Source organism: Phacochoerus africanus, chromosome 15 (genome assembly GCF_016906955.1).
Source record: "Phacochoerus africanus isolate WHEZ1 chromosome 15, ROS_Pafr_v1, whole genome shotgun sequence".
Lineage (NCBI taxonomy): Eukaryota > Metazoa > Chordata > Mammalia > Artiodactyla > Suidae > Phacochoerus > Phacochoerus africanus.
In genome coordinates, this window is record NC_062558.1 from 49,293,030 (window position 1) to 49,306,870 (window position 13,841).

Below are 13,841 nucleotides of genomic sequence, written 5' to 3' on the forward strand. Positions count from 1 at the left end.
AAATAGGTGTATAAGATAGATGAAAAGAGGAGTTCCCTAGTTAAAAATCTGGCATTGTCAGAGTGGCTCAGTGGTTAACGAATCTGACTAGGAACCATGAGGTTTCAGGTTCAATCCCTGGCCTCGCTCAGTGGTTTAAGGATCTGGCATTGCCGTGAGCTGTGTTGTAGGTTACAGATGTGGCTTGGATCCCCACGTTGCGGTGGCTACAGCTCCTATTAGACCCCTAGCCTGGGAACCTCCGTATGCCATGGGCGTGGCCTTAGAAAAGACCAAAAAAAAAAAAATCTGGCATTGTCACTGCTGTGATGTGGGCTTGTTCCCTGGCCCAGGGACTTCTGCATACTGTGGGGCACAGCCAAAAAAAAAAAAAATCAAAAACTTTAAATAAAATAGATGAAAAGAATTGGGGATTTCTCCAGAGAATTATATTTTATAAAAATGAGATGGTTTGGGAGTTCCCGTTGTGGCTCAGTGGTTAACGAATCTGCCTAGGAACCATGAGGTTGTGGGTTCGATCCCTGGCCTTGCTCAGTGGGTTAAGGATCCAGCATTGCCATGAGCTGTGTTGTAGGTCGCAGATGCGGCTTGGATCACATGTTGCTGTGGCTCTGGCGTAGGCTGGTGGCTATAGCTCTGATTCAATCCCTAGCCTGGGAACCTCCATATGCCATGGGAGTGACCCAAGAAATGGCAAAAAGACAAAAAAAGAGATGGTTTGGGAGCTCTCATTATGGCTTAGTGGTAATGAACCTAACTAGTATCCCTGGCCCTGCTCAGTGGGTTAAGGATCCAGCATTGCTGTGACCTGTGGGGTAGGTCACAAATGTGGCTTGGATCTGGCTTTGCTGTGGCTGTGGCATAGGCCAGCAGCTATAGCTCTGATTGGACCCCTAGCCTGGGAACTTTCATATTCTAGAATTGAAAAATACATATCTGAAATTAAGAACTCATTGGCTGGGAGTTCCTGTTGTGGCATAGCAGAAATGAATCCAACTAGTATCCCTGAGGATGCAGGTTCGATGAGGATAGCCTTGCTCAGTGGGTCAAGGATCTGGTCAGAGTAGGCCACAGAGGCTGCTCTGATCCCACGTTGCTCTGGATGTGGCCTAGACTGGCAGCTGTAACTCCAGCTTGACTCCTAGCCTGGGAACTTCCATATGCCTGGGGTGCAGCCCTAAAAAAAAAAAAAAAAAAAAAGGAACTCATTGGCTAGATTAACAGCTGCTCGGCTATAGCAGAAGATAGAGTTAGTAGCTTGGAAATGAATCTGTCAACAATATACAAACTGAAGCATGCAGGAAAAAAGGAAGATACACAGTCAAAAGAATAGTGTATATGTAGTTGGGGTTATATGTATGTAATTGTAGGAGCAATTTTTTAAAAAGATGAAGGTCAAGAATGTTCCAGATATCTGGACGACTATCCAGAGATTTAAGAAATTCCACTAATTGCAAGCAAGATAAATACAAAGACCACATTATAGTGAAACTGCTGAAGATTGATGATAAAGAGAAGACCTTTAGAGTAGCCAGAAGATAAGTCACATTGCCTTCAAAAAGATCAACAAAGAGACTGACAGGAGAATTTTCAGCAGAAACTGTAAAAGTCAGAAGACAATGGAATGACATCTTCAAGTGCTAGAGAAAAAAGAAAACTGCCCACCTGTAAGTCAATTCCCATCAGAATATCCTCCAAATTAAAGGTGAAACAGATATGTTTTCAGATAAATGCAAGTTGATAGCATTTAGTACATTAGAATTTCATGGTAAAAATACTACAAGGCATTCTTTAGGCTGCAGGAAACTAACCCAAATGGAAGAATTGACCTTCACAGGATGAAGAGCACCAGAAAGGGTAAGTATGTGGGAATTAGAAATAAATGAGTGATGACATCAGTAAGAAAAAATGTCGATGGGATTTGCAACATAGGGAAGCAAAACATATGACAATAATCCCAGAGAGAATGAGAAAGGGCCAGATGGAGCTTAAAATATTCTCAGGTTCTGTTGCAATTTGGGACATGGTAAAAGTCTGATATGTCAAGTGTGCATGTAATCTCTAGACTAAACAAAAGAACAGCTTAAGAATGTATAACAAGTTCATAAGAGTAAAATATGGAATAACTAGTAAAATAGCTCATTAGTCCAAAGGAAGTCAAAAGAATAAAAAGAACATGAAAGGTATGTTAAATAGAAAACAAATAATAGGATGGCACCTAAATGTATCTGTAATTTCATGAAACAGAGGTAGACTAAACAGCTGAGTTAAAAGATTAAAACTATCATGAGTTCCCATTGTGGTGCAGCGGAAACAAATCCGACTAGGAACCATGAGGTTGTGAGTTCGATCCCTCGCCTCGCTCAGTGGGTTAAGCATCCAGCATTGCTGTGAGCTGTGATGTAGGTCCCAGATGAGGCTTGGATTCTGCATTGCTGTGGCTGTGGTACAGGCTGACAGCTGTTGCTCTGATTCTACCCCTAGCCTGGGAATCTCCATATGCCAAGGGTGCAGCCCTAAAAAGAAAAAAAAATAAAAGGTTGAGATTATCAGAGATTTTATTTTTAAGCAACTTAATGCTGCACAGAAGAAACTTTCTTTTCCAGTTTCGTGGGGATAACAATGACATATAACTTTAGATAAGTTTTGAATGTACAAAATGATTCATTATATGTATATATTGTGAATGTAGCACAATAAGTTTGACATCTGTCATCTCACATAGTTTTTTTTTTGTGAAAAGAACTTTTAAGATTTACTCTCTTAGCAACTTTCAAATATACAACATACAAATGCAGAAGCCAATCACCATGCTGTGAATTATATCCCCAGAATTTATTTATCTAATGACTGGAAGCTTATGTTTTTATGTCCATCTTCACTCAATTCCCCCACACCCATCCCCCACCTCTGGCAGCCACCAATCTGCTCTGTTTCTATAAATCCAAGTGTTTTTTTAGATTCTACATATAAGTGAGACCATGCAGTGTTTACCTTTTTCTGTCAGACTTATTTCACTTGGAATAATGCCCTAAAGATTCATCCATGTTGTCACAAATGGAGCATTTCCTTCTTTACTGTGGCTGAATAATATTCCTTTGTGCATATATACCACATCTTCTTTTTTTTTTTTTTTTTTCTCCTTTCTTGGCTACCCTGTAACATATAGAGTTCCTGGGCCAGGGTTCAGATCTTAGCCACAGTTGCTACTTATGCCATGGCTGCAGCAATGCTGGATCCTTAACCTACTGTGCCAGGCCAGGGATCAAACCTGCATCCCAGTGCTCCATTGAGGCCACTGGTTCCATTGTGCAACATCAGGAACTCCATATACCACATCTTTATTCGTTCATCTGTTAATGAACAATTAGGTTATTTCTATATCTTTTTTTCATATTTTCAAACTTTAATTTCTTTTTATTTTTATAGTGTACTGTGGCATGTGGAAGTTCCTGGGCTAGGAGTTGAATCAGAGCAGCAACTGGGGCCTAGACCACAGCCACAGCAACACTGGATCTGAACTTCCTCTGCAACCTGTGCTGCTGCTTGCAGCAGCATTGGAGTCTTAAGCAACTGAGTGAGGCCAGGAATTGAACCTCTTTGTTTTCCTCACAGAGACAACATCAGGTCCTTAACCTGCTAAACCACAACAGAAACTTCTCAAGTTAATTTTTTTGAGTGGTGTAGGATAGGGGTCTGGTTTAATTCTTTTGCCTGTGGATAGTCTGTTTACCTAACGCTATTTTTTAAGAGACTGTCTTTTCTTCATTGAGTATTCCTGGCTCCTTTGTCAAATATTAGTTGACTGTATATGTGTGGGTTTATTGCCATTGATTTATGTGTCTGTTTTTATGCCAGTACTGTGCTGTTTTGATTACTGTAGTTTTGTGATATAGTTTTAAATCAGGATGTGTGATGCTCCAGCTTTGTTCTTTTTTCTCAGGATTGCTTTGGCAATTCAAGGTCTTTTGTGGTTCTAGATGAATTTTAGGATTTTTTTCTAATTCTATAAAAGATTCCTCATTGGAATCTTTTCATAAGTGTTGCCTTGAATCTATAAATGGCTTTGGGTAATGTGGACAATTTAACAATTTTAATTCATATAATCCATGAACACAAGATATCTTTCTGTTTATTTATGTCTTCTTCAATATTATATCAATGTCTTATAGTTTTTGGTGTAGTGATTTTTTGTCTCTTTGGTTAAATGTATTCCTAAGTATTTTGATACTATTGTGAATGGGATTATTTTCTTTATTTATTTTGCAGGTAATTCATTGTTAGTATATAGAAACATTACTGATTTTTACATGTTAGTTTTGTATCCTGAAACTTTATCAGAGACATCTTCTTTAAGATTGAGAAAGGCTTAAAGAAAACATGGGAAAATACATGCCATGCAAATATGAACATAGACACAGAAAATTTTAACCAAATATTAGCAGATTAGTGCAGCAGTACATAAAAAGAATAGCACAACATGACCACCTGGGGTTTATTCCAGAAATACAAGAATAGTTTTTTGTTCAAAAATTAATCACTGTATTTGACCACATTAAATGAAAACAGGAGCAGGAGGAAATGATATAGTCTTCACAGTACATTAAAAAAAATCATTTAAATTTTTAATATCTATTTTTAATCTTAAAAAATTAGAGAATTCAAAGGAACTTCTTTAATCTGACTTTTAAACCTCTGTGTTTTTAAAAACCTATTTTGCATTTATCAGAATTCATGTTTGTATGTGAAACTCTTTTCCTCTGAGATTGGGAACTAGACACATAGGTCCAATAGAGCCACTTTTCTTCAATATTCTACTGTAGTTGTTAATGTGCAGAAAGGTGAGAAAAGGAAACAAATGACATAGGGAAAGAAAGGGAAGAGGTGAAATTGTCATAACAGACTTCATAGATGAAACTTAAATTTTAAAGTGAATTTAACAAAATGGATACAAAATCAAATATAAGAATTAATCAAGGAGTTCCCGTTGTGGTGCAGTGGTTAACAAATCCAACCATGAGGTTGCTGGTTCGGTCCCTGCCCTTACTCAGTGGGTTAACGGTCCGGCGTTGCCGTGAGCTGTGGTGTAGGTTGCAGATGCGGCTCGGATCCCGCGTTGCTGTGGCTCTGGCATAGGCCTGTGGCTATAGCTCTGATTCAACCCCTAGCCTGGAACCTCCATATGCTGTGGGAGCGGCCCAAGAAATGGCAAAAAGACAAAAAAAAAAAAAAGAAAGAAAAAAATTAAGTTTTACACATTTTACACATTACCATTTACAGTGTAATTAAACCATATCAGCTACCTAGGAATAAATCTCATAAAAGGCACGAGAAAATTACAAAGCATTGTTAAGAGAAAATACTGAGACCTAAGGATAACAGGAACATGCTATATCCATGAATTAGAAGATACAGTATTGACAGTCTTTGTTCTCCCCATATTGTTCTGTATATTCAGTAAAATCCCAATCAAAATGCAGTAACTTTCTTGTGTACATGTTAAAAATGACAAACCAGTTCTAAAATTAATACAGAAATGCAAAGTGCTAAGAATATTCAAAGCAGTTACTAAAAATGAACAAAGCTAAAAGATTTATGCTAACAGATACCAATATCTATTGTGAAGTTATACTGATAAGACTGTATAATTTTAGTGCAAGAATAGACAAATCAATGGGACAAAATATATAATACAGAAAAAGACCCACAGGAATATAATCACCTGATTCATGACAAGGATTACAGTACAGTGCAGTGGGGATAGTGCAGGGAGGATAGGATTTTCAGTAAATTGTACTGAGTAATTTGGCTATGCATGATAAAAAGAATATTGACTTGGAGTTCCCATTGTGGTGCAGCAGAAACGAATCTGACTAGAAACTATGAGGTTGCGGGTTCAATCCCTGGCCTCGCTCAGTGGGTTAAGGATCCGGCATTGCCCTGAGCTGTGGTGTAGGTCACAGACGAGGCTGGGATCTGGCATTGCTATGGCTGTGGTGTAGGCCGGCAGCTACAGCTCTGATTTGACCCCTAGCCTGGGAACCTCCATATGCCACAGGTATGGCCCTAAAAAAACAAAAGATGAAAAAAAAAAAAAGAATATTGACTAACTCACTATACACAGAAATCCATTTCAGATGGAGTGTGTATTTGTTTTTGGTTTTTTGGTTTGTTTGTTTTTTTTAATTGAAGTATAGTTTATTTATTTATTTATTTATTTATTTATTATTTTAAACTATTTTATTTTTTTCCCGTTATGGCTGGTTTACAGTGTTCTGTCAATTTTTTACTGTACAGCAAGGTGACTCAGTCACATACATATATACATTCTTTTTTCTCACATTATCATGCTTCATCATAAGTGACTAGGTATAGTTCCCAGTGCGATACAGCAGGATTGCACTGCTTATCCATTCCAAAGGCAATAGTTTGCATCTATTAACCCCAAATTCTCAGTCCATCCCATTCCCTCCCGCTCCCCCTTGACAAACACAAGTCTGTTTTCCATGCCCATGATTTTCTTTTCTGTGGAAAGGTTCATTTGTGCCATATATTAGATTCCAGATATAAGTGGTATCACATGGTACTTGTCTTTCTCTTTCTTACTTCACTTAGTAAGAGTCTCTAGTTCTATCCATGTTACTGCAAATGGCATTATTTTGTTCTTTCTTATGGCTGAGTAGTATTCCATTGTGTATATATACCACTTCTTCTTAATCTTTTCATCTGTCGATGGACATTTAGGTTGTTTCCATGTCTTGGCTATTGTGAATAGTGTAGCAGTGAACATACAGGTGCATGTGTCTTTCTCAAGGAAAGTTTTGTCTGGTGTATGTCCAAGAGTGGGATTATTGAGTCATATAGTAGTTCTCTATTTAGTTTTCTGAGGTACCGCCATGCTGTTTTCCATAGTGGTTGTACCAACCTACATTCCCACCACCAGTGCAGGAGGGTTCCCTTTTCTCCACACCCTTTCCAGCATTTGTTATTTGTGGACTTATTAACAATGGCCATTCTGAATGGTGTGAGGTGGTATCTCATAGTAGTTTTGATTTGCATTTCTCTAATAATCAGTGATGTTGAGCACATTTTTTCATGTGCTTCATCTGTCTATCTTCTTTGGAGAAATGACTATTCAGGTCTTTTGCCCATTTTTCCATTGGGCTGTTGGCTTTTTTGCTGTTGAGTTGTATAAGTTGCTTGTATATTTTAGAGATTAATTGCCTCATTTGAAACTATTTTCTCCCATTCTGTAAGTTGTCTTTTTGGTTTTTTTATTGTTTCTTTTGCTCTGCAAAAGCTTGTCAGTTTGGTTAGGTCCCACTGGTTTATTTTTGCTTTTATTTCTGTTGCCTTGGGAGACTGACCTAAGAAAACATTTGTAAAGTTTATGTCAGAGAGTATTTTGCCTATGTTCTCTTCTAGGAGTTTGATGGTGTCTTGTCTTATGTTTAAGTCTTTAAGCCATTTTGAGTTTATTTTCGTGCATGGTATGAGGGTGTCTTCCAGTTTCATTCATTTACATGCGGCTGTCCAGTTTTCCCAGTACCGCTTGCTAAAAAACTTTTTCCCATTTTATGTTCTTTGTCGAAGATTAATTGATCATAGGTGTCTGGGTTTATTTCTGGGTTCTCTATTCTGTTCCATTGATTGGTATATCTGTTTTGGTACCAGTACCACACTGTCTTGATTACTGTGGCTTTGTAATATTGCTTGAAGTCTGGGCGAGGTATGCCTCCTGCTTGGTTTTTGTTCCTCAGGATTGCTTTGGCAATTCTGGGTCTTTTGTGGGTCCATATAAATTTTTGGATTGTTTGTTCTAGTTTGATAAAAAATGTCATGTGTAATTTGATAGGGATTGCATTGAATCTGTAGATTGCATTGAATCTGTAGATTGCTTTAGGTAGTATGGCCATTTTTTATGATATTAATTTTTCCAACCCAGGAGTATGGACTATCTTTCTTTCCATTTCTTTGAGTCCTCTTTAAGTTTTATAGTTCTTAGCATACAAGTCTTTTACCTCCTTTGTGAGATTTATTCCCAGGTATTTGACTTTTTGGGGTGCAATTTTAAAAAGTATTCTATTTTTATATTCCTTTTCTAATATTTCATTGTTAGTGTACAGAAATGCAACCTATTTCTGAATGTTAATCTTGTATCCTGCTACTTTGCTGAATTCATCAGTTTGAATAGTTTTGGGGTTGAGTCCTTAGGGTTTTCTATATATGGTATCATGTCATCTGCATACAGTGACAGTTTTACCTCTTCTCTTCCTATTTGGATACCTTTTATTTCTTTTGTTTGTCTCATTGCTGTGGCTAGGACTTCCAAAACTATGTTGAATAAAAGTGGTGAGAGTGGGTATCCTTATTCCAGATTTTAGTGGGAAGGTTTTCAGCTTTTTTCCATTGAGTATTATATTTGCTGTGGGTTTGTCATAAATAGTTTTTATATAGTTAAGGTATGTTCCCTCTGTACCCACTTTGTTAAGAGTTTTTATCATGAATGGATTTTGGACTTTGTCAAATGCTTTTTGGCATTTATTGAGATGATCATGTGGTTTTTGACTTTTGTTAATGCGGTGTATGATGTTGATTGATTGGCATATGTTGAACTATCCTTATGAACCTGGGATAAATCCCACTTGGTCGTGGTATATGATCTTTTTTATATGTTGTCGGATTCGGTTCGCTACAATTTTGTTGAGAATTTTTGCATCTATATTCATCAAAGATATTGGCCTATAATTTTCTTTTTTGGTAGTATCTTTGGCTTTGGTATTAGGGTGTTGGTGGCATCATAGAAAGTCTTTAGGAGTGTTCCTTTTTCTTCAACCTTTTGGGAAAGTTTAAGGAAGATGGGTATAAGTTCCTCTTTGTGTGTTCGGCAGAATTCACCTGTGAAGCCATCTGGTCCTGCATTGGAGTGTGTATTTGAATGTGAAAGGTAAAACAATAAAACTGTCATAAAAAATGATCACTGTGACTCTGGCTTGCCAATCATGTATCCTCTGAGTCAATAGTGGCTCTCTACATATTTTAAATAAATTTTCGCATCATCTAGAACTGTGTTCACACATCAGAATGTAGATTCCAACCTCTGATTTATAACTTCTGGCTCAAGTTCTGTAAGCCTCATATCCATCAGGATTTGTGCCATCATCTATGCATCTCTTGGCACACTCTTGGGAGATGCCATCTTGCCAGGCTCCATGATAACTGGTAATCAGACTCCTCAAGCTAAATCACCCAATTAATGTATTCCACCTAGCATTAGATGTTAATAACCTATCTTAATCTATTTAGAGTTAATATTGTATCATTTGTGTAAAATGTAACTACCTTACAACAGTATATGTCCGTTTCTCCTTTCATCTTTCATGTTACAGTTGTCATATATTTTACATCTACATCCATTATTAACCCCAGAATACAGTGATAGTGATAACAGTTTTTTGCATTAAGCAGTCAATTGCCTTTTAAAGAAATTAAATAAGGAAAATATATGTAGCAGCTTATATTTACCCATATATTTTACTTTTTTGGTGCTCATCATTTCTTCTTTTAGGTTCAGGTTTCCATCTGTGTGATTTCACTTCATCCTAAAGAACTTTAGTATGTCTTGTAGTATAGTCTGCTTGTTACAGTTTCTCTCAGTTTTTGTTTATTGAAAAATCTTTTAATATCATCTTTATTTTTAAGGATATTTTGTCTGATACAGAATTTTGGGTTGACAGTATGTTTCTTTTACTGCTTTAAAGTATGCTCTTCCATTCTCTTCTGTCCTTTTGTTTCCAATAAGAAATCATCCATAATTCATAGTACTGCTCTCTCTATGTAATGTATCTTTTTTCCTGGGCTTTTAAGATTTTTCTCTTCATTTTTGATTTCCAGCAGCTTTGCTATGGTGTGCCAAAGGGTGTGTGTTCAGTAAAACTCCCGATTGAGTTTTGCTGAATTTCTAATTTTTAAGTTAATGGTTTTTATCAAATTTGAGAAATTTTTGACCATTATTTCTCTGCGTATTTTTCTTCTTCATCCCTCATCTCTTTTTTTGTGACTCTACTTAACGTATTAGCTCTTTTGATATTGTCCCACAGATGATGGTGGTTCTATTTATTTAAAGAATTTTTTTTTTTGGAGTTCCCATCGTGTTGCAGAGGAAACAAATCCAACTAGGAACCATGAGGTTGTGAGTTCGATCCCTGGCCCCACTCAATGGGTTAAGGATCTGGCATTGCCGTGAGCTGTGGTGTAGGTCGCAGATGTGGCTTGGATCCTGCATTGCTGTGGCTGTGGTATAGGCTGGCAGCTACAGCTCTGATTTGACCCCTAGCCTGGGAACCTCCATATGCCGTGGGTGCGGCCCTAAAAGGACAAAAAGGCCAAAAAAATTTTTTTTTCTCTGTTTTCTTCAGTTTAGATTTCTAACAATCTCCCTTTAGATTTATTGGCCCTTTCTTCTGCTATTTCCAATCTATTGTTAAGGCCAGCCCATGAATTTTTCATTTCGCATATTGAACTGGAACTTCAGTTCTGGAATTTCTGTTTGGTTCCTTTTTTGTTTTTTGTTTTTTCCCTTTTTTAGGGCTGAACTTGCAGCATATAGAAATTCCCAGGCCAGGGATTGAATTGGAGCTGCAACTGGAGCCTATGCCACAGCCACAGCAATGCCAGATCCAAGCTGCATCCATAACCCATGCCACATCTTGTGGCATCACCAGATCCTTAACCCACAGAGTGAAGCCAGGGATTGAACCCTATCCTCATGGACTCTAGCTGCATTCTTAACCTGCTGAGCCACAATGGGAACTCTCATTTGGTTCCTTTTAAAATTTTTTTATAGTATCCAGTTTTTTATCATTATTTCCCATCTGTTCACTCATAGCTGTCATTTCCTTTAAGTCATTTAAGATAACTATAGTAAGTGCTTTGAAGTGCATGTCTGATGATTTTTTTTTGTCTTTTTTTTTTTTTTTTTTTTTTTTGGTATTTCTTGGGCCGCTCCCACGGCATATGGAGGTTCCCAGGCTAGGGGTCGAATTGGAGCTGTAGCCACCAGCCTATGCCAGAGGCACAGCAACGCGGGATCCCAGCCGCGTCTGCAACCTACACCACAGCTCACGGCAACGCCGGATCGTTAACCCACTGAGCAAGGGCAGGGACCGAACCCGCCACCTCATGGTTCCTAGTTGGATTCGTTAACCACTGCGCCACGACGGGAACTCCTGTCTGATGATTTTAATATCTGCGCTATCTTGGGTTCAGTTTCTGTTGATTGCTTTTTTTAAATCATGGGTTACATTTTCTTCTACACATGCGTAGAAAATTTTATTATATACTGAACATTGTAGATAATACATTATAAAAATTCTAGATCATATTCCTCTGAAGAATATTGGTTTTTGTTCAAACATACAGGTAAATTACTAATTTATCCCCTTAAACTTGTGGAGGCCTGGTTTTTGTACTTTGCTAGGGTGGCTCTGTTTCAGTTTTGTTCTAGTCTTATAGCAAATTCTTAGCCCTGGGATATAGTCTCTGCTTCTAAGACATGGCCATTCAGAGGTTTTGGTAAAAAATCTGAGGTTGTTACTTAGCTCCTCTAATGTGATGAGATTCACACTCCAAATTCTGTCTCCCCTGCTACAGGCAGGTAATGAAATCTTTGCTCAGCTTTTTCTGCCTTCCAACAGTTGCTAGTTGGTAGACTGTTTGGCAGTTCTTTCCCACTTGCACAGCCAAGGTTTAAGGGGAGTTTATACAAACCTTTAAAATCAAGTGCCTTAATAATCCATCCAAAATTTTTATAAATGTGTTACCCCTCAAGAAAATAATGTTTCCCATGTATTTTCCATATTTTAAGCATTACTGCCCCAAACACACCCTCCAAATGTGGGGAAAATCTACCCATGATCCAGGAACAGGCAAATGGAACCTCAGATTTATTTGTCCAGAAGTTAAAGGGATTTTAAAACTAGCTAATAGTTTATGGTTTGTAAGTATTTTATCAGCAGATTTTAAAAAAAAGAACTCATCAAATTGCCATTGACTTTTGGTTTAACTTACAGGTTTTTTGTTATAATCTTACTCGCTATCTCCATCGCCTGGGCCCCTGCTATACACATGGCACATAGGGAACAAATGTTTGAATACATGCAAGCTATCATCAGTTACCTGACACCGCCTGTTGCTGCCATATTCCTGCTTGCCGTATTTTGCAAGAGAGTCACTGAGCAGGTAGGTGGGAGTTGGTGTGGCTATGGCATGGCCCACTGCGAGGGCTCACCTTCACACCAAGCCATCTTTGCAAGCGTTGCCTTTAGGGGGGTCTCCTGTGCTTAAAGAGTTCACACCATTGCATCATTTGCTTCCTGAGAGATGATTCCTACTGGGCAGCTTTGGTCTGAGCTCCCTTGAGCATGCAGGGGAAAGGCAAGCTCTGATTTGTTTTCCTCCCTTCGCAGTGTAATCCACCTGCAGCTATACCATAGATGGTGCAAAGTGTATGGGATCCTCCTGCTCTCTTCCCCAAATATAGGAAAGTAGTCTGCTGCTGCCTCTGGGCATAGAGGTATCCTGCTCAGAGATTTCAGACTGGAGGGTGATATTCAGTCATAGGCTCCTGCCACCCTCCCTGCATGAAGACCATCTCTTCCAGCACACTTAAAACAACTAAATATAGATCCCAGTGAATGATTGGATCATTTCATCAGTAAGACTTTGAAAGCACAGTTTGCAAGAGTATTTTCATTTATTGAGTTACAACTTGTTTCCCCTATCAGCACTGTGCAGCTGGGCTTTGCAGGAATTCCTGAAGGGCTCTGTGGTCTTGGCTTTGGCTCTTTCCGTGCAACCGCTGGGCCCTAGCCTCTCCTAACTACTTGCAGTACTGATTGCCTGTCTTCTTCCTTCTTTGGCCTCTCTTCATTCCCATGGACTGTTTGCTTTGCCATGAATGTCTTTGTCCTCCTTCATCTGGCCGATGCTTCCTCCAGACTCATGTCTTTGTCCTCCTTCATCTGGCCGATGCTTCCTCCAGACTCATGTTCAGTCCTCCAGACCAACCTGCTAGTGCTTCTTGCTCTGCCCAGCTCACCAGGACTGAATTTAGCACCAAGGATGTGGGGGCAGGGTGGCTGGCCTCTGGGGATGCCAGAGCTGCTTCTCTCTGCTCTCTTGGGACAGGCATGAGAATAGGGGTAGCCCATCAGGAGAACCTGCCTCTAACCTGTGGCACCAACCACGAGGTATTGGGGCCTATCACTGAGAAGTACTGGGAATTTTGTCAGTAGCTCTCCTACTACCTCTGGTCCAAGGTTACAGCATATTGTGGGTACCTTCTTTGACCTTGAGAACCTCTCCAGGCCCCCTCCACCACCATCATCTGGCTACTGCCACCCATTTGTTTCTAGACCCTCCTTTTCTGCATGTCTCCTGCAACCGTGGGTCCTGTGGATTGCTCACTTGGCCTTTGGTTTCAGCTCTTTCTCCAAGATGCTTCCCAAATACTGTATCCTCTACCTCCTCCAACATCCAGCTGCACCCAAGTCTGGCTTCAGGTATGGCACCAGCACCAAGATGATAATGATGTCCTTACTCTTAAAGAGTAGACTGTCTAGTTGGAGGAGACAGTTGATGCCCAGTGAGTGGTAAGAGAAAAAGGGGATCATGGAGGTTGGCGAGGCAGGTGCTGGGGGCAGGGACACACAAGGACATTAGGAAGGTGGTGGAAGAAGATTTCTCCTAAAAAGGTGACCTTGAATCTGAATCCTGGAGCACGAGCCAGAAATACCAAGATCTAGGGAGAGACCAAAGCAGAAAGAGGGCAAGTGCGAAGG

At 39.2% G+C, this 13,841-nt stretch overlaps 1 protein-coding gene across 12 annotated transcripts in view; it reads left to right on the forward strand.

Moving 5' to 3' along the window:
• LOC125116075 (sodium/glucose cotransporter 1-like) overlaps nt 1-13,841 on the forward strand; it is a 78,300-nt gene that overhangs the window by 57,536 nt on the left and 6,923 nt on the right. For 8 of the 12 annotated variants that reach the window (XM_047760993.1, XM_047760991.1, XM_047760995.1 and 5 more), the window contains 2 exons: nt 12,072-12,240; nt 13,416-13,562. In XM_047760993.1, coding sequence (XP_047616949.1) covers nt 12,072-12,240; nt 13,416-13,562 — 316 coding nt within the window. The remainder of the gene's footprint in view (nt 1-12,071; nt 12,241-13,415; nt 13,563-13,841) is intronic. The other 4 variants (XM_047760998.1, XM_047761000.1, XM_047760990.1 and 1 more) reach the window with 1 other exon arrangement.